The sequence below is a fragment of the Heliangelus exortis genome, chromosome 1 (assembly GCF_036169615.1).
Source record: "Heliangelus exortis chromosome 1, bHelExo1.hap1, whole genome shotgun sequence".
Taxonomy (NCBI): Eukaryota; Metazoa; Chordata; class Aves; order Apodiformes; family Trochilidae; genus Heliangelus; species Heliangelus exortis.
The window spans coordinates 21,095,797-21,120,871 of NC_092422.1; the positions used below are offsets into that span (position 1 = coordinate 21,095,797).

General features: G+C 42.3%; 1 protein-coding gene across 2 annotated transcripts in view; it reads left to right on the forward strand.

Moving 5' to 3' along the window:
• The window catches only part of MTUS2 (microtubule associated scaffold protein 2), a 285,443-nt gene that overhangs the window by 201,728 nt on the left and 58,640 nt on the right, over positions 1-25,075 (forward strand). For both annotated transcript variants that reach the window (XM_071736550.1, XM_071736559.1), the window contains exon 6: positions 20,854-21,015. In XM_071736550.1, coding sequence (XP_071592651.1) covers positions 20,854-21,015 — 162 coding nt within the window. The remainder of the gene's footprint in view (positions 1-20,853; positions 21,016-25,075) is intronic.

Consider the following 25,075-nt stretch of genomic DNA (forward strand, 5'->3'; position numbering starts at 1 on the left):
CCTGTATCAGGAACAGCGTGGCCAGCAGGTCCAAGGAAGTGATTCTGCCCCTGTACTCAGCCCTGGTGAGGCCACACCTCGAGTACTGTGTCCAGTTCTGGGCCCCTCAGTTCAGGAAGGAGATTGAGGTCCTGGAGCAGATCCACAGGAGGGCAACCAGGCTGGTGAAGGGACTCGAGCACAGATCCTATGAGGAGAGGCTGAGGGAGCTGGGAGTGTTCAGCCTGGAGAAGAGGAGGCTCAGAGGAGACCTCATCACTCTCTACAACTCCCTGAAAGGAGGTTGGAGCCAGGTGGGGGTTGGTCTCTTCCCCAAGTGGCTATCAGTAAGACAAGAGAACATGGTCTTAAGCTCTGCCAGGGGAGGTTTAGGTTAAATATTAGGAAAAAATTCTTTGCAGAGAAGGTAATCAGGCATTGGAATGGGCTGCTCAGGGAGGTGGTGGGTTCTCCTTCCCTGGAGGTTTTTAAGAAGAGACTGGATGTGGCACTGAGTGCCATGGTCTGTGGTAGTGGATTAAGGGTTAGACTTGATGATCTCAGAGGTCCTTTCCAACCCGGATGATTCTGTGATTCTGTGTTATTTAGGGCTGTACAACTGCTTAAATTGGAGTGTCTGTGCAGCAGCTCACCACTTGGAAGACCCAGACCTTTTTTCCAGTATTCCTGCAGTCATTCTGACAAACAGCAAAGGGGTTTTCTTTCTTCCCTAGGGTACCAAAAGCAATCCCTGTTTTCCCATGAGATGTTCCATTTTTAAATAATGTTGTAGTACATTAAGTGTTTGTGTTGCCTCTGTCATTTTTTTTCATGGATTTCCAAGCAAACAAAATTTATGTAATCCAGTGGAACTAATCCTGTATTAATAAACTACAATTTGTCCATAATTCTTGCATTTTGAACTGCTCTGCACTCCATATTCTACAGGTATCATAAGAACTGTCAGCTCACTTAAGGTCTGAGACACAATTTAGTGCTTTCCCCTAAGAAAAATCCTGTTTTGTGAGCAGATCCTGGTAGGACTGCCAGCACAAAACCTTCCAGGATACCAGAGCCTGAGTAGTAATTAAAGGCTGCAAAAGAGCAATGAAGGTCATCTGTGTTATTTCTGGAGCTTTTTCAGGGGTCGAAAGCTGATACTGCAAACACACAGAGGATCTAAGGTTACTATGGTAGGGACTCACACTATATCTGATGAGAACTTGGGAGCATTTTTGTGGGAATACCTAGTACTTGGTTGTGCCATAATCATTACTATTGGGGAGATGTGTAAAGCACATGACACACAAATTCAGAGGCTGGATTTCATTAGTCCTTCTATTCATGAAACAGATTGCTGAAAAAACTAAATAGATGGGCAGAAGCTGGTGATGATACCAACATTGTTAAATTGAAATAATCTTCCAGATCACACAAAGAACAAAAAGTTTGATTTCTTGCAATTCCCTTCATTCTGCTAACAAGAACCAGGTGAAATACTCATGAAGAATCTCCTCCAGGTTAATCTGGTTTAGAGGTTTTTTTTAAAGAAACTGTTATGTTTCCAAAGTTGCAGGAACTCTTTGCTAAAACCTTTCAATTTTTTTCAGTTCCATATAATACAAAGAGGGTAAAACCCCTGTGTAAATTTCATTATGAATTTCAAAAAAATCATAAGCTTTCCAGAGAAACCAGTAATATCTGGTGTGCTGACTAATCTGAAAAAGTCATCATGTTTTCCAAGCTTGCCATTCTTTTCACTGTATAAACAAGAAAACAAGACCCAAAACAAACTCCAAAGAAAGTTCGTGGAACTGTGCCATGTAAATCCAGACGAAGAATTTGCTACCATTTATAAAAGTTGAAGCTTTTTGTTCTTTCTCAGCTAACTGACAAGCCACTGACTGTTTCTGAGCTTGGGGTTCTGGTGCAGTGGATCTTAATTTCTAATCATTCTATACTTTGGTTAGGAGTCATATGGACTAAAGTATGAGTTATCACCATGTGTATCCCGCAGGGCCAGTACTATTTCTTGCTCTCAGACAAAATTTTTTGGAAATCCCAGTTATGAAAAAAAGTAGTCTGAAGTTGTGTTGATAACCATCAAGTACCGAATCTCTTTAAACGCTTGCTCACAGCTTTAGATTAAACACAGGATATCTCAGGTTGTTATGGTGATTCCTGCATCTACCAGCTCATTCTTTATCTTGGGTTTGTGAGGTGCTTGATGAAACCAGGACATGCAGAAAGAGCTGGCAGTACCCACCGAGGCCATCGGTTTGACAGTGTGCTGCTCACACCTTTTGTTAGAATGAGCCATTTGAAGGGTGTTGGATCACTAAATTAGGTTTGTTAGAACACAAACTGGGAACAATGTCATTTGAGAGAGGCTTGAATAACAGGGCATGTTCAATGCTTGTTTGGTGCTCTTTGCAAATGAGTCCCTGTCTCCAATTTGCTGGTGACTTTCTGAGCTCTGCCAGCCCCTGGCAGTCTGGGGACATTGTCATCTCCAGGGCCTGGTAGCGTCACTCTTCCCCTCTGTTTTTCTCAGGAATCTCCTGGTATCTCTAAGGAAAAATTGTCACTCTTCTTTTACTGTTCTTCACAGAGATGGCCCATTTTTCCCAGGAAGATTGCTTCTCTCTCTCACAGGTTAACAGCAGCCACCTTCTTTGCTACCAACCACACCCAATCACTGTGCATGAACAACACAATAAATTGTGAGCAGATAAAGTAGATGCTGTCCATCCCAGGGAGTATCAGAAGTATTCCCAAAGGATGGGTCTTCATTTCCTCCCTATTCCACTATCATTTCATTGTTCATTAACTCCAGAAGGCTGTGTGTAGGGAAGGCTGCTGGTTACAGTGGCTCCTCGCTGCATACTGTGAGACACAAGTGTTCAGGCATAATCTGGTCTGAAACCAGAACTGTCAGCAAAATCTGTCCTTCAGCAGCAGCCTGGAGAGCTGGTAGTGAGTAACAGCCTGCCTCATATTTAGACAAGAATAGTTTCTCATACTATGAGACTGTAACCACCATCCTTTAGCCTGCAAAACTTCCAAGTGAGTATAAACCCAAATGGCATTTTGCTTTTGAAGAAGAGAGAACAGAGGGAATTCTCCAGTTGGCAGTACTGGCAGACCCATTAGCCCAAATTCAGCTCAGCCCTATCAGAAAAGAATCATACTTGGTCACTTCTGCCCCCAGCCCTTTGCAAGGAGGGCAAAGGACTGCTGAAGTAGGGTGGATGATCACACTTACCATATAGGATGCAATTTGTGAGTCAAACATTTGCTTTTTGTAATGTAAAAATCCTCTGTGTAGTATAAATTCCCCCCACCCACTGGAAGCCCAGAAGCTTCACTTTTAGGGAAACAGCATGTGATTTGGGAAAGACAGGTCAGGAAACAAGGATTTTGTAGCTTGGATTCCAGGTGGATTACTCACAAGTGCAGATTTCGCTGTTGCTCTGTCAGCTGCCTCAGGTCTCAGATTCCACCTAGAAACCAACTAAAGCAGCTCCCATGTTAAAAATCTTTCTGTTAAAATAATACTGGAACAAGCTCCGAGTTGGTTGATTATTAGAAGAGTAAGTTTACAGAGCAATGCTGCTACCACACCCAGCACTCCTGTTGTGTGTCATATTTTCTTCTTTAATCCCTTGTGCAAATAATCTTAATTTACAACATTTCACATTGTTTTAAAGAAGTAGTGTCTGTATGGTTTATATAGTTTTATATATATGTATGTAATATAATTTTATTTTTGTTTGCTTTCAGCATGAATATAACTTGCTGGGTGTTTGCTCTCAAAATTTGTAATAGACCTCTACTATCATTTTATAAATATTTAAAGTACAATTCATTCTTTTCATATTTACACCTATGAATTGCTCATTGCTTAGCACATCTTTCTTCCTGTAGGCACAGAGCTGTGGTTGCCACACTGTTTTAAAATGAAAGCTGTCAAGATAAAAGTGTGTTTCATTAATGAATGACTACTGAGATTTTGCACTGCAGGCACTAGCAGCTTGGTAGGAGGTGGCTTTCAACAAAGATTTCTCAATTCTCAAGATTTACCTGAACATTATGGGTGCAAATGAAAGCAGATAAACCTCACTTCATCTGCAGACAAAATTCTTTTTTTCTCAAATGCTCTTCACAACAGTATCTAATATTTTCCTAATACCTTTCATCTCAGGCAATTTACAATTAATTAATCTCCATAGCTCTCTTGCTAAAGTAAGAGCACCGACAAAACAGTGCTGGGAAAGCTGGGCTGATTGCCCAGGACTTGCCTCTAACAGAAAGTACTGTCTTACTAATCACACACTTAATGCCAATTTTCAATGGAAGAAAAATCTTGATAGCAAATAACCTGCAGTCTGTATCTTTGCAGAAGATACCTTGTAATGGTGACTGCAGGACATAGACTGAAGGCTCTCTGCTCCTTTGCAGGGAAAGAAACTGAAGAGAAGGCATCAGCAGAAACTTGCAGCGTCTTTGGTTATGTCAAATTTGTGATCTACTGTCACTTAGGTCACAAAAAAAAGATGACCAAGATGACAAAAGATGAGAGGAGCAGTGGGTTCACCTTATTTGTTGTTGTGAGTCTCCAGCCTTCCTTCACATGAGGCAGGGCTGGGGATAAGGACTGTAGAGCTGAGATAGGCTGAACCATTCTTCCTTGAAGGCTGTTTGGTGAATTCAGGTGGTGAACAGCAACTGCTTTTCTCCCCCACTTTTCTCCCACAGCATGTAAAACAGTTGTCCTCACTTGTGTGATCCTCTATTGACTACCAGAATTACAACAGGTAAAATATAAGGTGCCTCTGTTATGGCTGAGTCCCGGTCAAGTCAGGTTTCAAACATACATTTTCTGATTTTGATACGGAAAGGGTCACACTGACTGCAAAGAGCCTCAGCAATATCTTCCTCTCCTTCCTACATCTGTGGGACTTAAGAATTTTGTAGGAGACACAGACAGGCTTGGTGCCTGTTCTTGTCTTCTTGATCCAAAGGAGTTTACAAAGAAAGTGCATAGAATTTTAACCAATATTGGCCTTTCTACAGTAGGACATCTTCTCTGTTTCCTCTAAGAGCCACTTTCTTTGTCTTCAGTATCATCACTCCAAAGCTGCACTGCTATCCACGTGTTTAAATGTCAGGGACTAGGACTTAAATGGCCTGACATCTTTGTTTATGTTTAACTGAGAGAAGGAAGAGCTTTTTAAGCACTCCTCAGAGCAAGCAAACATTTAACCAGCCTGGTATTGCACTAGTGTAGTGTGATATCAGTGTTCATGCACTTTCAAAAAACACCAGGGTATTTTTTAAAAGAAAGATATTGGAGATGTTCTCGGGCTGTATTTCTGTGAAGAGAGGAGAAGAGAAGAGAAGAGAAGAGAAGAGAAGAGAAGAGAAGAGAAGAGAAGAGAAGAGAAGAGAAGAGAAGAGAAGAGAAGAAGAAAAAGGAGTAGAAGTTTCTTTAATACTAACAGCAGCTGAGATTTTCACATAGAGAAACACCAAGGGCATACTGTGGGCCCATCAGATTGTGCTGCTGTGATGGAGAAGGAAACTCTGCAAAGCCAGCATTAGGGCTATTCAGCTCCTCGTCGAGAGCATCAACACTTTGGAGACCTTTTTCTGGAGCTGAAGTACTATGGAAATCATTTGAATTGCGATTTTCCAGTATACAATGCTCAGGTTTGATATTTCTGTACAATACATGCACTGTTAATGGAACATGCCTGCAATACTAAAGGGCATTTTTTGTGTTGGTATAAAAGACAACAGATGACAATTCTGGCTGTATTTTGTGCCTCCTTAAAAGAATCACACTCACTCACCTCCCACTCCCTAATTTTTCTTTCTTTATCCTGTTAATAATTTCAAGTGTCAAAAAAACTGTTGGGATTAAAAACTGTACAAAATGAGAAGCTCTTCTACTTCAATAATCCATGTACTAAGTGAATGATTAAAAAGCTTTCATTTAGGTAGTCCCTTACAAGTCTTAAATACAGGACAATTCATACAGAGGTGAAATTAATAGGGTATTGCTGGTTAATCCTGCAGCTCAGTTTTCACTTGCCAGAGGTGGGTAAGTGAATTTATCTTCAAAAGTCCTAATGAAGAAAAAGAGCAATCACAGGGGTACAGGTAATTAAACTTCTTTGTAACATCAGAACCTTGCTTTTTAGAAGCAATGAATTTAGAAACATGATCTTATAAATAGATACTTTTTGCAAAATAAGGTAACCTCTTCCCTCCCCAGTGTAAGCCCCAAATCCAACCAAGTACTCCAAATCTTGCCTAATTTGAATGTACCTGAATCTTTCACATCTTGGCCATGGGTTCTGTAGGCAGGGACCCTCAGGGTTGCCAATTCTGCTGTGGCTTGCCTGAAACCAAGCAAACCTACATGGCACTGGTTGGGTATTTCGTGGCTAATTAAGCATTGCTCATTGCAAAGCTTTGATATTTTTTGGTGCTCAAATTTGTGTAAAGCCTGGCAGTGACTGTTAAACAGCCAGCTCAGCCAGCTCCAAGGTGCATTGCTCATCTTCTAGATGCAGATGGAAAGACCTTGCAGGAGCATGGAGTCATTCCAACCAGTGTCAGAGGTACCAGGCAGTGCAGGTGCAAGAAAGCACAAGCTACACACCCTCTCCTGTTCTCCTCTTGTGAAGCTTGTCCCTTCAGGGAGGATGCAGTGCTACCCCCTGCTCATGGAGCTGTTAGCAGATATTGTAAGCAGAGGCTGTTGGAAAGGATGTAAAAGGAAGATCTGTCCTTGCCTCAGCTACTCAGCTACTTGGTCCTCAGGAGTGTCCAAGGGGTAAGTGCTCACTCTTCCCTTCTCCTCCTATCTGGACACACAGATGAGGAGTGTGTGGCAGGGGCAAACACAAAGCAGCAGAATATGTCTTTTGAACTACTGAATACTTTCCCTGGGTACCTAAAAAGAAATAAATTGTGTATTATCTGTAGAACATGTGCAGTCTTCAAGCCATACACAGTTCATACAGTTTTGTTTCCGCATAAAGCCTAGGTGGGCCATGCATCTTACACTGGCATCAAAAGAAGGCCTTGCTTGAGGGAAATTTGGTGTACCCAGTGAAGTGCCATTTCACTGGGCTTCTTTACACTGGCTTTTTGAGTGCTGTTGGAAAAAGATGATGATATACATCCTAACTTCAGCACAAGCCACGGCCCTGCTCTCCTACTCAAACTGAAAATTTGAAATGCAAACGTTTCCTCCCTAATAAGAGATATTTTGTGTGGATGGTGCTTAGTTGTTTGTGTCTGACAATGTTGTAACAAGTTAACTCACTGTTGGGATCAAAGCACCACCTTTCAGAGAGGCTTTTAAGTAGTGTTCTAATATAAAAGAGTAACAATGCTCCACTTAGGAGTGTTGACAGGAGTTGGATTTGCTGTTTTAAAAAGGAAGATTCATAAAATTGTTGGGAGCAAGTGCTTGTTGGCATAAAAGAGCAGAAGGGTCTTTTTTTGTGCATGTTTTTTTCTAATGTCATTCCCTGTACCAGGTTTACCTGCCATCTTAGTAACAGCATCAGTGTCCAGTCCTAAAATATTTACCTGCAGGTCACAGTATCATGTCATGTCAAAAAGGATGTTGTAACCATAGGTCCAGCTTGGCAGCAACTTGCCCACTGATGCTGAAGACCAAGAATGGATTAATGAGCTTTTTATAACTTATCTAATTTCAATGTATACAACCAGTGCTGGCACAGGAAATTATGATATTATTGCCTGTGCCCCTGGATGTATCCATTAGTTTCTTAAAGTAAAAATTCTACCCACAGTTCGCCTCTGGCATCTTAAAGTATTTTCAGTTCAGCAGCCTTTGATGTGAGGATAACTCTCATATATGTATAAAAGTAGCAGATAACATGATGTAAAGTGCTGACATGGAATAACACAGCCTCTGCCCTCAAAAGCCACTTGCTCAGACAAAACTCCCTGATTCCAGGACATGGGACAAGAACACTGGGGCACTGGGGTCAGATGAGGAATTTCACACCTGGCTGCACAGGCTGTTTTGCTCTCTTGAAGTGTAGATTTCCATCTTCTGAATAATCAGACTGGTATCTTTCCCATTTACAAACATAGCAAAAAACTACATGTCTAGATCATAAATGCTTCTATAATACCATCTATATCACAACTATCTGAGCCAGCAGTAGTGTATAGTCCTTATTTTAAACCTGGCATTGGATATTGGTGTTCTTCATTTATTAATTCCTTTTCAGAGAATCATAAAACAACCCAAGTTGGAAGGAACCCTGAAAGATCATTCGGTTCCACCTTTTGTGGGAAAGGGAGCCTAGATGAGACTATTTAGCACCCTGTCCAATTACATCTTGAAAACCCCCAGCAATGGGGACTCAACCCCATCTGTGAGGATGTTGTTCCAGTGATTGATTTTTCTCACTCTAAAAATTTCTTTCTCCTGTCAAAATCAAACCTCTCCTGGTGCAGTGTATACCCATTGCTCCTTGTCCATGTGGTTCCTTGTGAAGAGAGCTTCTGTCCTGTTTGAAGGAGCCCTTGAAGCTCTGGAATACTGTAATACAGTTCCTCCTGGTACTCCTCTTCTTTAGGGAGAGGATACCTAACTCCTTCAGTATTTTCTCACAGGACAGAGTTCTCCAGCCCTTTAATCATCTTCACAGCCCCCCTGTGGACCATCTCCAGTCTGTCCATTTCTTCTTTGAACTGTGGGGACCAGAATTGGAGGAGGCACTGCATAGCTCACCTCTAGACACCCAGATTTCTCTTTTACATAAAGTCCTTTATCTCCAAAAAAGTTTGTAGACATCCATTGTGGTCTTCTGGGCATGAATTTTCCCACCAAATTTCTGTGTTTCCTATGATGTTATAACTCTCAGACTGGGAACAGAATTCCAGATCCTCCTTTTTGTTGCCCAGACTACATCTGTACTTACCTTTGGAAAGGGTTCCTCACTACTCTGGCAGGTTCCCTTATCCACCCTGCTACTTATGGGTACACAGTTGTTGCAGCTACAGACTCCACCATCCAAGTTCATTAGTTTAAAGAACAATTGAGTAAGTCAGCCAAAATAACCAAAGATTATCTTGTCTCTTTGAGATAGGTGAATCCCAACTCTCCTCAATAGGCTGTATTCATTGAAGAATGTCCCGTGATTATAGAAACCAAAGCCCTGGTGACTACCAAAGCCTGTGGTGACAGCCACAAAAACAGATATTGATTTTTATGATGTGCCAACCACTGTCTACACCCCTGTCCCTGACTGGCAATACAGAGAAGATATCACTTGGGCCCCTGTCCCCTTTACTTGGGCCTCCAGGGCTCTGAAGTCTTGCTTGATCTTGCCCAAATTTTGCTTAACCGTGTCACTGGTTCCTGCCTGGAAAAGAAGTGGGGAATGATAATCCATTTTTAACCAGTTGTGGCAGTGTCCCTTTGACATCCCAGATCTTGGCTCCTGGCAAGCAGAAAACTTCCTCTGACTGTCCCAGGCCAGCAGATGGGTGCCTCTGTGCCTCTCAGCAGAGTCACTGACTCGTAGCACCCACCATCTCCTTGAAAGCTGCTTTCAGTATGTGGTGCTGGTGTGGTTTCTCCCTGTGAATCTTTGATTTTATCTGCTGCCAGATGCCTGAGAGGTGTTTGGATGCTTTGCTTGTGGTGCTTCAGGTGCTCCCTAGGGGATGCACAGTTCCACTCTGGGCTCTGCCATTAGAACCCTGTGGAAATCACTTCTGCTTGCTCCAATTAAAAGGCCTTGCATTTTAGTACTTACCAGTAGCACTTATTATAATGAAGAGAAGATACTCACTTGAGTATTGCTACTACCAGTCAGTTAAATTCAAATAGCAAGGGGAAAAAAACCCTGTAAAAAGTATCAAATGAACAGAAAGTCCTATTCTTCATCAAGTAGAAAAGTTAATTCTATAAAAGCACTATCAGTTTTTCATAGCCTACCTCCTCTATTTAACCTCTATGGGAATTTTGATTTTATATAGTTTAAAGAGCTTTCATTTTGTGAAGTAAATGCAATTAAACATCTGTTCCCTGCAAAACATTATGGGCCACCTGGTTTTGATTATTTCAGTTCATAAAATATAGGTGAAAAGTTTACAAAATTTACTGAACTGGATCACGGGGTCACAGCATTTAACATTAGATTGTTGTAAAATAACTGAATTTTGCTCAAAATCATCTACTAAAGGCATTGGTTTTAGTAAACATGAGATGAGAAAAAAAATTAAGAGGTCACATTGAAAATTTATGCTTACTCTCCATGGGTAATGCCTTTTATGACAGGTATTTGGTTTGCTTGTGAGTTTCTCTTTCCAGTCTTTTTGAACTGCAGAGTTACTTCCAGGCTCCTCCTAACTGACAATATTTATAAAATTTAGTTTGATCAAACTGGTTAAGATATTTTGTGATAAAAACATCATCTAATCAGCAGAATTCTACAAGTCAAGCTTATTTTTGGAGCCTTAAAAGCCTCACAGTGCATGTGAAAAAATAAAGCTTTTCACTAAAACTTGTTTCCCGACCATTGAGATTCTGGACTACACAGCCGTTTTTATCAGATTTTTATTTTGGTATATATTTTTTTTTTCTGTATGATATCTAAAATAGCCACAAAACATAAATCTATATAGGAGTCAGCACAGAGCAACACAGTGCATGTTATGCATGACTTACAAAGGAGTTTGTGGAAGTTAACTGGGAAATCAATAAGTTAATATTGATACCTCTCGTATGCTATTAGGGATAAATTACATTTCTCAACAGGTCCATATCACCAGTAGGAAAACTTACAGTAGGAAAATTGAAACAAATCAAAAAAGTTGGGTCCTGCACCTCATGTGCACTTATCTTCATTGTAGGAGATATGCTGGCAGGGGAGAATTCAGGAATGTATGCCCATTTTAGAAGCTCTTGATGGTGTTTGGAATGGTAAATATTGTGTTTTGCACACTGTTTTCTAAAACATGGAGTGACTCTATGGGAATTAGGCAGCGTGGGAGGAAGGTCAGATGATGTCCAAGTCAGCCAGACGAGCCCAAGCTATTCTATAAAAGATAAGTAAAATTTTTTCTTGAACAACATGTTGTCCAAGAGGATGAAAACATGATCTGAGCACAGAGAATGGCTCTTCTGAACAGCTTAGGTGCCTCCCTGCCTGTTCTCCAAGGAACAGTGCATCTTTGGTGGCTGTCACCACTGTAACCACTTTCTCCTCCAACCAAACCACTGCTTGGCATTCATGAGAGGTTCTGCTCAGCCGCTTGCATCCTTCATTCTCTAAAATGGAGACATCTCTCAGTTATGTTATCATTGTTATGCCAAGGAAGGAGGCAGACACATTTACTGGCTCTTTGAGTTTCCATAATTCCATGTAAAGTGTAGCAGATATTATTGTGGCTTGGCAGGGAGAAGTACTGAATGCTACCAGACCTTAAGCACTGACAACTCTTACTTCGTTGCTTAACCTCTCCTAGTCTGGTGAGCTGGGGCATCCAGTATGGAGTGCTAAAGCTGATGGAAATTCATTAACACCATTGGAATGTCATTAACACTTTTACCAAGGATAATATCCCTTGAAGTGTCCAAATAGGGCACTCCAGGCCAGTGCACAAGCAAATTAAAAGCAGCAATTTCAGGAAAGAGGCATTTGCTGATGATATAATGCTCTAAGTATCAACAGATGTCATTCCTTATAATAATGCATGTGGTTCTAATTTGGCACTTCTTGCCATCAGGAGGAACTTCTTGCAGAGCAGATGTCAGTTCTAATCCTGTCTTTCATGGCTGCCTGTGCCCTGTTAAAACTGGCATGCCACTTCAGAAGCAGGCGTGGTGCCATTAGAGCAGATGGTCATGAGCACAAATGATGTTACAAAACTGGTCTTTCTAGAAATATGGGTACTGGGACTGAAGTACTTCCCAGGAACATTGAAATCTTCCCATCCAGAAAAAATCCCACCTGAGTAGGTTGATATAGGCTATTAATGCTTTAGTGCTAGTAGAAAATGGATGTTATCTATATCTTCTTTCCAGTTGTTCTAACTTTTGGGCAACCACTGGTGATACCAGGGAGCATTCTGACAGCTGAGGGTATTAGAACGTAGATGTGTCCTTTGCAAAAATGCCATCACTTCATTTGTGTTACTTTGACAGTTCTGCAGTTGCAGGGAATTGTTGAAGTTTGGAGGACCACTCTGCTTGGCAACAAGGGGGAGAAGTGGCCCTTGGACCTTCACCCATCTACTCTGTGACACAGTGTTTGATTGCCAGACAAATACCTGAAATAAAACTGTGTTCCTGTTTTATTTCATGTGCTTTCTGCTTAGTGTAGAGAGTAGAAGCTTTCCTGAATCACCCATCTTAAGTCCAACTTGGCTTGGATTGAAACAAGCCTTCAGTTGCCCACACTGGAACGAAATCCAGTATTTCTTACAAATACAGCCTTCAGCAGCAGTTCATTTCAGTAAATTTGCTGAACATGGGGTTTTGAAAAAATCTGTTGCTTGGATGTAGATGTTTATTTTCTTTCCCAAAATAAACCTGCTGGGAGGAATTTAAATATTTAACTGGTAGGTTCTTCTTAACTTGTGTTAGCAAGTAGAGCTTCCAAAAGCATTATCAGTACTTGGTTGGGTTAAAGCATACCTCAGGTGTTAAGAACAAGCCCTTCCTGTAACTAATTGATAGGCTTTCAGTAATTATACAGTAGGATCAGGTTACTCTGGTCTGATCTTTTAGAAATCTTAGTCCTTATGTGAGAAGCTCTCACCTCAGTTAGAAATAAACATTCCCACAACATATAATCCTAATGCCTCAGCTCCTCGAGGTACCACTTGAGACACTTCAGCAGAGTTTTCATGCCATGGGATGCTTCTTGTCAGTGTGATCATTGTCATACACTGAATGTGGGGAGTTTGCAGGGAAGATTTGGTCATGAATGACTTCTGACAACTCAAGTCTAGGTAGTGCCAAGGGATGGCCCTCTCAGAAGGTGGCCAATAATAATATGTTATCCTTTCTAACAAGCAGTATGATTGGTCAGCAAAATACTGTGCTGTCATCACTCTGTACCCTATGGGGTTTTAATTAGCCACCTATACAAACCAGCTCAGCTAGCCAAGCAGCTGGACCAGTGGTGGGCAAAGCAACCATCAACATACAGGGAAATATTATTGAATAATGGAATGCTTATCTTGCTTGGCAGAGGTGGAACATTTCACAGGAGCCCAAACAAAACGTGTTATATGATTCCAAAGTGTGGCATAATCACCAGGTTGTCTGCAAATCCCACTGACAGATACAGAAATTTTACTTTGTGGTGAAATTCTCATCTTGCCCAATCAAGCTTGTAACACTTTAGTAGGCAGCAGCATTTAACTCCACTCAACTAAGAAATAAATTTAGCTGGATCCTAAAATGTGTCTTTTAATTGGTGAGGTGAAATGAATAAGTCAATATTGATACAAGGAGGTGCATCAGCAGAAGACTGTATTTCTGCTATCTGTTATGCATGGAGGACACTGAATATGAGACTGCCACAAAAATTAATCTACATTTCCTCAAATTCTGACTCATCAAAATCAATAAAGCATTGAAAGGAAGGAGATTCACTTCCACTTAGCAGAGGCAAAACATCTCCATTTCTCTTAAATTCACTTAGTTGCAGGTGAGACTAAGCTGAGTTACTGCTCCTTTGCCATGGGCTGGGAGCACACAGAGCCCAGGCTGGTGAAGGCTGCTTGGCTGCAAGTGCAGCTGTGGTGGTGAGCAGGGCAGAGGTTGGAAGCCAGGCTATGACTGGTCTCCTGATACCTTGCCCTGTTCCTTGTGCTGTGGCTGTGGTTTTGGCTGCTCTAACTCTACCAAGAAAAGCTGCCATAGTTAGCCTGAGTGGATGAGACAGCCACTTGGCCATCTTTTATTTAGCAGTGCAGATACAGCCTTATAGACCAAGCCTCAACTAAACCCCATGTCTGCAAAGGCATCCTGCTGGATGGTTTCCTGTGCTGCCCTGACACTACAACCTCCAGCTGAGTTAGGAAAGCACAGACTGTAGAAGTGATCTTCCAGACACCCGCTCTGCCTTTTTCCTGCCTGGATCAGATGGAAGTGTAGGACCCAGTCTGTGGCTGCAAAAGCCATCACAGTCAGCTGGAAGCAAAGGAGGAGCCTGCCAATGCATCTGCACAGAGATGTTTTTGCAGTTCTTCCGGCAGTGGTCCACTTTGCAGGGTTCCCATCCCAACAGCTATCTGCACGGCCAGATCAGAGGGGCCAAACCCATCCAACAATGGCTGTTATAGGAGAAAAATGCTTGGTTTTAGCACAGGGAGAAGGACAGACATCCAACTATCTCCTGCAGTTGTGAGTGGTAGAATACAGAAGCCATGACTGATAACAGGTGTCATCAATGATCAGTGATGGCAACAAACTTCCCCCCAGGCAATGAAGGGGCTGTCTCAGAGGGAGTTATCTGCAGTGCAGAGACCCAAAGACATCTAAAGCTCAGAGAAGCTGCTCCTGTGCTGGCAGGCACTGCAGGTTTGGCTCCTTATTTTGGTAGAAGTTATCAAGCTAAAAGTTCAGGTTTCTGTTTTGAATTATAAGACTTCTGAAAAATCAGCTTCTATAAAGGCACGTGGGCATGCACAAACCTCCCCTACAATAACTGTGTTACAGAGAATTATTGCTCAAACACCTTTGTCTGAGCCAAAAAAAAAATGCAATGGAAAAACTACTTTGAGGTTAAGTAAGCATTGAGGTTTAAGCACTGTGTGAATATCAGTCCTTAAGCCTCTTCTTTTCTGGATGGAAGAGAAACCTGTCATCAGCTTGTCCCTAACCTGTTGCATATTTGGCCTGCTGTATCAGGAAATATCAGCCACGGACTCTTAGCAAAGAATAAAAAAACAAATTAGGCAGTGAGTAATCTTGTCTACTATCATAACATCGTGATAGCATGGTAATCCCTCAGGACTAATAATTACACTGTACCACTTGGTACTATTTCAGCTTGAGCTACAAAGCTGCACATTGACTCTGTGAAACATTACATTGAAATACACACTGTGGGTCTTTAAAACAGTAAGCCTTAAGATAGTAAAATAAATATCTCATATGACAGGCCCCATGTCTTGTAATCAATCTAAAAAAATTACCTACAACTTTACAGATAAAAAGCAGAAATAAAAAGTGGACATTAATTGAAGGATGGCCAAATGTTCCAATTTAGCGAGAAGTGTGTCTTGTGGTTTTGTTATTTGAAACATCACCTGATTATTCACAACAGCTTAGGTATTTTCCTTATCAGGTTCTTCCCCATGGCTGTGATTTTAAACTTTCTCTTGTGCTTGCAATTTTGCTCAAAAACTGGGGCACAGAAGTACAGACTCATACAGCCCAGTGTTCTGCAGGTGAAAAAAGTCATTCCAGCCTCATTCATCATTACATTTTCCTGCTTGCTTTCTCAGTCTTTTTGCTATTCCCTTGATGTGTGAGCTTGAAGAGCAGCTCAACTCCTTCCTTATTTGTAAAGCACATTGAGTTCTGTGACTGAAAAGTGCTATGGAAATCCTACGTGGGCTTGATGTTGCAACAACTGGACATACTTTGGTGTCATTAAACTTGACAGCAAGTAGTGTCCAAATATCTTTAAGATGGAAAGTGCTTGCTAGTATCCTGGGTAAATGTTTGCACTTCATTCATGACACCAGGAGGTTCCCAGTGTCTCAGGTGTGATTCCAGCTGCAGCAGGGAGCCAACAGCTCCAATCCTGCTGCCAGCACAGCAAATGCTTGACCTGCTTCAAAGAGCTGGAGATTCACTTGGTTCCAACAGGCTTCACAGAGTAGCCTATGAGACAGGGAAGCACAGAAGCTTTAATGCTCTTTTGGGGTCTGTGTCTCAGCAAAACAGAGACCCCTAGATGTTATCAGACAACCTGATTTTCTAGAAAGGATCTGAGTGCTCCAACAGGAGAGAGGCTTCATTGCTCTCAAGTTCAGGGAGGCAAATTTGTGGCTGTGGGACTCCAAAACACAGCCCTTCCTATTGCTGTGTCCTCTCAGAGGAAGACCTGCCCATACCACATGGCTTATTGCCTTGTCAAACACAGAATTCCCCTCCCTGCATGCTCCTGCTGGTTTTGCAGATGTATAGTAATGTCATACCCTATTTCTATGCCCTTTTGTCGATTTTGTAAATAATTCCAGGAAAGGAACACATGTAGGAGACACAAACTCCTAGTAACACATGCAAGAGAGCCTTCCTCTTCAGAGGTGAGGAGCCCCTGAAGAGAGCTGCTGCAGGACAGGGCCAGATGGTGAAGAGGATGGTGGCACATACAGATAGAGGGTGGCTCAAGCCATCTGGGAGCCAGTGGGATTTTGGTCATGGTTTTCATTGAACAAGTGGCCTACAACATGTTGTCAGCACTGACTTCTTCATGGGTTTACAGGTGTAACAGTGTAGGGGATGAGTAGTGTTCACACAGTTTTCTTCTTCCATGTATTTTTTTCACAAACGGATTAGTTTGATTCCTTGGGGTTCACAGATTAAATAAAGTGAGGCTGAAGGCTTTTAGCTCCAGCAGATCATTAATGACCTTTCAAATACTCTGCTGCAAAGCCAACAGTGTTGCTCCTCATAGAGCACGGAGTCTGCAGAAATAGAGGGGTTTTATGTAGGAACACCCAAATGACTTGTCAGGTGCTTCCAAGGGGAGCAAGGTTCAGATAAAATGGAAAAATATAAGAGTAGGAGTAAAGAGGTTTAATGCAATAGAGGTTGTAATCACCTAGAAACAGTGCATGTACTGCTCATCCAGTGTTTCTGTATAGGCTCTTACTGAAAAAAATGTAAGAGCTGGTGTTCTGAGAGGACAGATGCTGCTGACTCACCTGTTGCAGATAATAGTGGAAGGCATCATCTCATGATGGGCTGGCAAGTACTATCTGATGAACAACCTTTCTGATGTTTCCTCAAGAACTAAATTCCTCTGAGCATATTAAAACCTTTGTTTTCCCCATAGAACACAAGGAGTGGGCATGTACCTGGATTTTTAATTTAATTTCCTCTTTGAAAGCTATCTGAAAAGAAGAGTGGAATCCAGCACCATGTATAGCAATGTGGAGCTCACTTTTCCCTGCCCCTGAGGAACTAGACTCTGCCATAGTGTTATCCATGGAAGCAGCAAACATTTGCTTTTTAGGGCATGTTATACATGGCTGTACTGTTGTACTCCACTCTCTGAACTCCATCTCTGAGTGAACAGTGAAGTGGGAGATACTGTCTCATGCTAAACATTGACCTTACCTCAGAAAACACTGGATATGTTGATATCCAAGGACAAGGCACAGGGATTATAAACTGGACCATAGGCAGTTCCATAGAAATATTAGGAAGAATTTTTTCACTGTGAGGGTGACAGAGCACTGGCACAGGCTCCCCAGGGAGGTTGTGGAGTCTCCTTCCCTGGAGACATTCAAAGCCCACCTGGACACATTCCTGTGTGTCCTGCTGTAGGTGACCCTGCAGGGGGGTTGGACTCGATGATCTTTCAAGGTCCCTTCCAACCCCTGACTTTCTGTGATTCTATGATATTGCTGTTGTGATGAGCTGACCTTGCCTGGCAGCCAGACAGCTGCTCTCTCACTGACTCTCCTCAATGGGACAGGGGAGCAATTAAAGCTCATGGGTAGAGATAAAGAGACAGAGACCACTTACCAGTTACAAGCAAAACAGACATGACTTGGGGACAATTATTTTATATTCCCAACTAAAATAGAGTTGAATGTTGAAAAAGAAAGGCAAAAAAAAATTAAACTACTTTCCCCCCAACCCCTGTTTCTCAAGCTCATCTTCACTTCTTCCTCCCCAACTCCTATACTTCCCCCATCCCACCTCCTCACTGAGCAACACAGGGGATGGGGAGTGGGGGTTTCCATCAGTCCATAATGGTTCCTCCCCCTGCTTCTTCCCCCTTTCACTTTTCCCTGTTCCAGAGTGGGTCCTTCTCACAGGATGCAGACCCTCAGGATAAACCCGATCCTGCATGGGCTCCTCTCACGGGGCCACAGCTCTTGCCAGGAGCTTTCTCCTGCAAGGCCTCTCCAGGGGCTGCAGCTTCCTTCAGGACATCTCCACTTGCACTGGAGCAGGGCCTTCCACAAACTGCAGTGTGGATATCTGCTGCACTATGGTCTTCTCCACAAGAAGCAGGGCAATACCTGCTTCACCATGGTCTTCTCCAGAGGCTGCAGGGAGCATCTCCTCCCTCTCCTTCTCTAACCCTGGTGCTCGTAGGGCTGTTACACTTTATTCTTCACTCCTCACTGCAGGGACGTATTTTGTCCTTTCTTAAACACATATTCCCAGAGGTTCCACCAGTTTGGCTGATGGTCCCAGCCATGCCCTGCAGTGGGATTGTTGGAACCATCTGGAACTGGCTGGAACCAGCTGTGTGTGTCATGGGAAAGCCCCAGACTCTCCTCACACCCTGCATCCTCCAGCATTTGGCCACGGTCAACCAGTGCAGCCATGCAGCTTGGCTCTCTGAGTACCTTTCTTATTAGAAGACCAAAAGCTGATTTGATTTTTTTTTCCCCTTGCTTTTCTTTTTTTCTCCTGGAGAGTTTTGTCCAGACACAGCATGGGATGCCCAGCCAAGGACAACTCTCACCAGGCATTGGGCAGTTCTGATTGAGGGGCCTGGTGAGAACGTGTTTGTCAGCTTTCCCACCCACTCATTTCTGTAATTAGCAGCCCTCTTCTGCTGTGTTTTAGACAGTAGAAGTGTTTGTAGCTGGCAGCATTTCATCTTCAATACCTAGAAAAGCCTTTTAACTGTTTTTTGTTTTTTTTTTTAAATAAGAGGTTATGCAACTCCCCTGGACACCTTGTTCTTCAGTGTGGGAATTGCTACTGTTTGGCCAGGTTTGTAAGTTAAAACGTTCTCCATATAATGCATTTCACAGTAGAGAATAAAGGGTTTCAATTAAAGAGCACTTGAATGTCATTTCTCTACAAACAGTAAGAGTAATTTCCTCTTCAAGGTTAGTTTTTCTACAATGGAAACTTTTAAACAAATAGCCAAGGAAAGGAAAAACTTTCTACAAGTGGTGCTACCCAAACTGATTGGGTGAGCACATACCTGGGACCACTTCAGGAGTAACTTCAGGAGCACAGTGCAAGGGGTCTGTGGTGGACACAGCTTCTGTAACACCCCCTGGCATCTGGCAAGGTGTCCCTGAGCACAGCTGTGGAGGACACCTGGACAGGCTGGGCCAGACATTCTGCTGACTTGGCTTCACTGAAGTCAACAGTGTGTTGTCAGCAGATAATTCAGCACTTAATCTTTAAAGTTTGTTACACAGGTGGAAAATCCAGGTGGTTTGGATATGAAACACTGACCTGATGTGCTAAGTGGTTGTTATGTGCACAACAGTGGAAAGATGACAAATGCTTCAGGTTTCCCTCTTCCTGCATAGTGTGGAGTAGACTCTTTTGTTTGCATTTTTAGTGGGGCTTATTCTTTGAACAAAGGTCAAATGTGTTTGTAGAAGTCCATGTATACCACAGATATATGTTTTAATTAAAACAAGCAAGCAGCTTTAAAGACACAGCAAAACTTAACACTGCTTTGTCAGAGCCAAAAGGTATATTCCTCCTTTACCAGAAAAGAGGATTTTCTTTTCCAATCTGCACTTCTTCTGGTGGATTTTTAGCAAGAAAGAAAGAAAAAAAAATCTCTCCTTTACTTGCACACATTTAAAAAGCCTACTTCTTAAAAATACTGGGGACTTGGATGTGCCAGTTATTAAAATAATGTTATCATTTTCCTGCAGGCAGTACCTATACTGTACAAATACTACAATACTGTTGTATTGTAGCTTTTAAAAATAATGGAAATAAAAATTATCTCCCTTTTCTGAAATCCTATGTATTACTTGCTATCTCCACTCATTTTTTTCAAACAAAATGTTCATCCTTCTGCAAATGTTGAAGTCCAGACGTGCTGCCATCTTTTGCTCCTCTTAGGCACTCTACTCAATAGATAAAGAAGACACTCCAACTTTGCCTTTTTCAAATGTTAAGAAAGGTTGATTTCCTAATATCTATAGGGAGTCTAGGATGTCATTATTCCCTAGATGGAAAATGCAGGAGGAAAACCAACCAATTAGGTTTTGAAAGAGGTCAATATAAACTGGAACCTTGGCAACCTAAGATTCATTATGAGAATATGATTGTGGGTGAGAATATAATAAGTGGGTGTGAGACTTAAGGTGAAATGTATTTCTTTTGGTTTTCATCTTATTATTTAAGTGTCTGAGTGTGGTCTGAGGAACTGCTTGTAAGAAATTTTTCCTGGCTAGAAGGATTCAGAGCCTTCCACCTCTGAGCCCTGCTATTCCCCCTTCCTATGATAATCAGGAGCTCCCAAGCATTAGGGTGAGTGTGTAGAGTGGTCCTATAGCAGCTACAAAGCCAAAAATAACTCATCCACCTGTATATTTAAAAATTCCTTGTTTTCTTCATGAGCCTTGCAGCCAGATACCTTTATGGAGCTATTCCACAAGGGGATGTTATGTTCCTATCTGAGTCAGACTCCAACACCTGCCAAGTCTCAGCTCTTAAAAAAGTTCCTGGGAACTCTATTTCTACATCACCATTTGTATTGGAGGAAGTCCATGGAACAGCCCGAGTTGCAATGGGAATATTTGTAGATTACAACTGCAGATACAAGCTCAGTCTGTATGCCAGCATTTGCATGCATGTCTAATGAACTTATAATTAGGGCATTTTTTGGTCTCCTGCAGGTTCCACCTTTGGAAGTGAAGAGCAAACCACTCCTAAGGCATCCGCGCCTCCTAAAGATGTCCCCAGGGGGAGCAGCAAGAGCACCTCACAGGCACCGAGCAGCACAGCAACCCCTCGCAGGAGCTTACTGCCAGCACCAAAAACTGCCACAGCACCTGCTGGTACGTCCTCCCAACCTGTGTACTTGAAACACCACCTGCAGTAGGGCAAGGGATGCAGAAACCTTATGATGATGCTATTTTACTGCTTACTTTTTTCGGCACTCCTCTCTTAAGGCTGCTGTTGCCCAGCAACTTTTTCACCTTCTTAAATATGTTATAACAGAGGCATTACTGGCACTGGTGGGCTTGACCTTGGTTGACACTGGGTCTGTCTTGAAGCCAGCTGGCATTGGCTCTGTCTATATGGGGAGAAGCTCCTGGCACATTGTCACAGAAGCCACCCCTGTAGACTGCCCCACAACCAAAACCTTGCCAACAAACCAAATACACCTGGTTTAATTAACACTTGCAGAAAAGGACTTCTTGCTATGATTGGTGGCTTGGAGACTCTGGCAGGGAAGATGAAACTGAGACTGTTCACCTTATGTAGTCCAGCTAAGTGACAGTCAAGGGAGGAGGCTGTGGTCTTCTCTTAACAGTCAGGACTGACAGGCTCTTACTGTGAAAACTATTTACTCCTGTCATCTGCACTCACTAACCAGGAAATGGACCTATCTACCCACAAAATCCATGGGTAAAAGATGCTACCATCCTTTTTTTTATCATTTGAGCTTCCTTTCATCTTGTCTGGTCCCTAGTTGGGTTATATCATTTCAGACCACAGCACAGTTGGGTTAGGATCAGATTTGCCCCTAGCCATCTGCAAGAAAAGCCTTTATTTCCAGCTAGTGGGATTGGTGTGATAAGATTTAAAGGGTTATTTCAAGTTTCTTTAGCTCTTCTGAGCTCTTTTGGTCTCTGGAAGACTGTTAGAAATCCCAGGTTTTGGCTGCTTGTGCAGTCTCATGTGAGAGGCTTTGTCAGGGAGGTTACAGTATTAAATACTGCAATGAGCTGGAACCATGGTGTTTGATATGCACTCATGCTAATGTGGACACACAAAATCTAGCACAGGCAGGACTAATTAAATGGTTAAGGTTGTCACCTCTGAGTTTTCACATGTTACAAATGTCCCACATGGTGCAGCAGTGTATGGAACCTGTTGCTACCACCACAGTCAATTTATAAGCCAGTCTTGATAGGGAGATCCAGTCAGGTGAGGTAGAACTTGCCTGTTTTATTCTGGAAGGAAACTAAACATGTAAATTAGGGGTACCTGGCTGTGCTATGCAAGCAGTCAGAGACAGATCCTGAAGAGGGCCAGCTCACAAGTTTGGGAAGTTGCTGTTATTATGCACAATTGACAGAAATAAAACCCCTATGTTAGTCCAGTGCTCTGGTTTGCTTTTTATATGAGCGAAAGTAGCAGCAGATTTATCTGAGGTCAAGTCATGGTTTGTTTTTATTAAATAGTGATATGGTTCCTCCCAATGCTACGTATCTGGTGGAAGCAAAGGATGAAATAAATCAAAGTGAAGATAAAGACAAGTCTAATCCTGCCTTTCTTGCAATAATATATGAACACTGTCTGTAGATCCCAGTATGATAGGGAGCCCTATAGGATGTAAAATCTTCTGTTTAAGTGTTCTTTGGACAGTTTTGCACATCATTTAAATGATGAAGCACAAAAGCATGAAACCACCTTTCAAAAATTGAGCTCTTTATAAAATCAGAAAGAAGATGCTACAGGACAAATGAAGCAAGTGGACAAAGGCTAGTGAAGTGTTCTTATTGGTTTGTGCTTTCTGATCCCAGGCCAACAAAGTCATCCAACAAAAGCCCTTTAAAATGTGTCAGATACCATATTTTAAATGTGGCAGAGAAAGTTCTTGGGCATATTGAAAAAGTCAGTCTCCACAAGGACGTCCTGCAACAGACAGAGGATGTAAAGGCTGAAAGTCTGCATGTACAGACACTGTAAAATGTCTGCTTGTACTGCTGCTGCAAAATAGACAGAACAATCATTGTCACATGTGACAAGTCTACTGTGAGCAAGTCTGGAGTTGTTGTTGGATGTCACAGGGCATGAGGTGGACAGCAATAAGGGAGCAGAGAAGGAAACACAGTGTATCAAACATGTTTGAAGGTATCCTAAAAATTAATACACACACACACCTTGGGACCCTGACTGGCATGTTATAAAGATGATGAATATTGTGTCTGGGGAGGCAGACAGCCTCACCCCTGCAAGAGCAACACCAAAGACACCTTCACCAGTGCTCCAACCTAAGGGATGCAGTGATTTGAAATCAGTGCAATGCATACATTTTTATCATTCTTTCAAGCTATAACATAATGGCAGCTGTGTGCACAGACATACTGAAGGACAGAAGAGCCATGGTGGAGACCATGTCCTTCATCCATCTCAGCCCAGTTTCCCCATAGCTGAGCTGGCAGTAGCCAGTCGAGGAATCATGGTAGGAAAGAATGAAACCACCACAATTTCCTGTTCCTTTTTCACCCCATGGCAGAAGACAAGACACTGCACAGAAGCTGTGATCAAGGACAGAGGGATGATCTCCATCAAGGGTAGAGATTATCAGCTGAGAGTGAGAGTTGCTTATCTTTGTACCATGTACCCCTCCTTGTAGCAAAGGGAAGTCCCTGACTCCAGCAGGAAGGACTTGTAAGACAAACCAACCCCATACTGCAAGTGAGCATGTTTTCCCCTAAGAAAAAGTAAATCAATAACATGACCTTAGGGATGAATTTTGCATTTGAGGAAGAAGTCACCAGCTTGGTTCAAAGTCAGAAAACCAGGCTGTCCCATGAGCAGCACTACTGAAGTCAGCCATATACTACAGTAGGGAAACCACAATTATTCCTTCTATATGTTCAATGTGTTTGAATAATGTGTTGGATGTGACCTGAGCAGAACACCTGTGCCATAAATTCTCATTAAAAAAAAACAAAAAAACCTACAACTGCTCAAGAAAGGTTTTACTCCTGATATTTTACCAGAAGAGCTTGTCAAATAAATTGGACTGCAGGGTATAAATCACATTTAGGTAATGAAAATGGACTCCTATAGCTGCTGCTGTGCAGTGATTCAGATGGTGAAAAAAACCTCCAGCTTTGGAAAATCACAGCTGAAGACCATTGTCATGCAAATTACTTTGAAGACATCAACCAATTGCTTTTCTCCTGGTTTGTGGAAAGAATGCACTTTATGAGTTTTCAGTATTTTGCACAGACCTTTTCTGTGTTACTAGACCTTTCATAGTTGCATACCTGTAAACAAATAGAAAACAAGAAAAAAAGCACACTTGAAGAGAAAAATCTGAGACAGGTCCTTTAAAATTACTAAAATATATTAATTGCTTTGAGAAAAACAGTGATAACCTAAATAATATTTACTATTTCTGTTATTGAAGGCAAAGGGAAGTCTTATGGCAGTCTTCACTTACCCAGTGGTAAATAGAAAAAAAAATCCAGGCTTTTCTCAGAGATGCACAGTGAGAGGGCAAGAGAAACCAAACACAAGCTGGAACACAGGAAAATCTCATTGTTTGACCAGCTGTGAAGTTGGCTGTCATTGGATCACCTGTGGAGGAGGTCAAACACTAGAGCAGGTTGTCTGGAGCACTGGTGACTCCCCCATCATTCGAGATACCTGTGATGGGATGGACAGAGCCCTGCTGCATGCAACTGGCTCTGAGCAGGAGGCTGGGCCAGAGGTGTCTCTGACACAGCTGATTGTGAAATATGCTACAAACATCTTAGGCCCACAGTTGGATAAAGGTGTCCCCATACACACAGCAGCCAATGTGTTGGTTTGGTCTCTTGCACGTTCAGGAGTAACTCATGAGCAGAAACATCTAAGTAAAGGGGAGTTCTGTTCTGGGGAGCTGAGTGCATTGCTTCTACAAAGGCAACAGGACTTGCCTGTCATTCATGAAAAAAAAGGAAATATGGCTCAGTCATTGTGTGTAAGGATTTGAAAAGTAGTCTGCATCTGACCAGCTCTGCAGTTTTTTTCTCTTCATGTAGTACAGCTTCCTCTATGGTCTCACCACTGTCTGTTATGCTGTGGGTGTAAACCCACCTAAAATTCAGCTTGGTACTCTAAACTCTGCTTCTGAAACTTTGGCTCACATTCAGGGTACTGACGAGGCTCTGA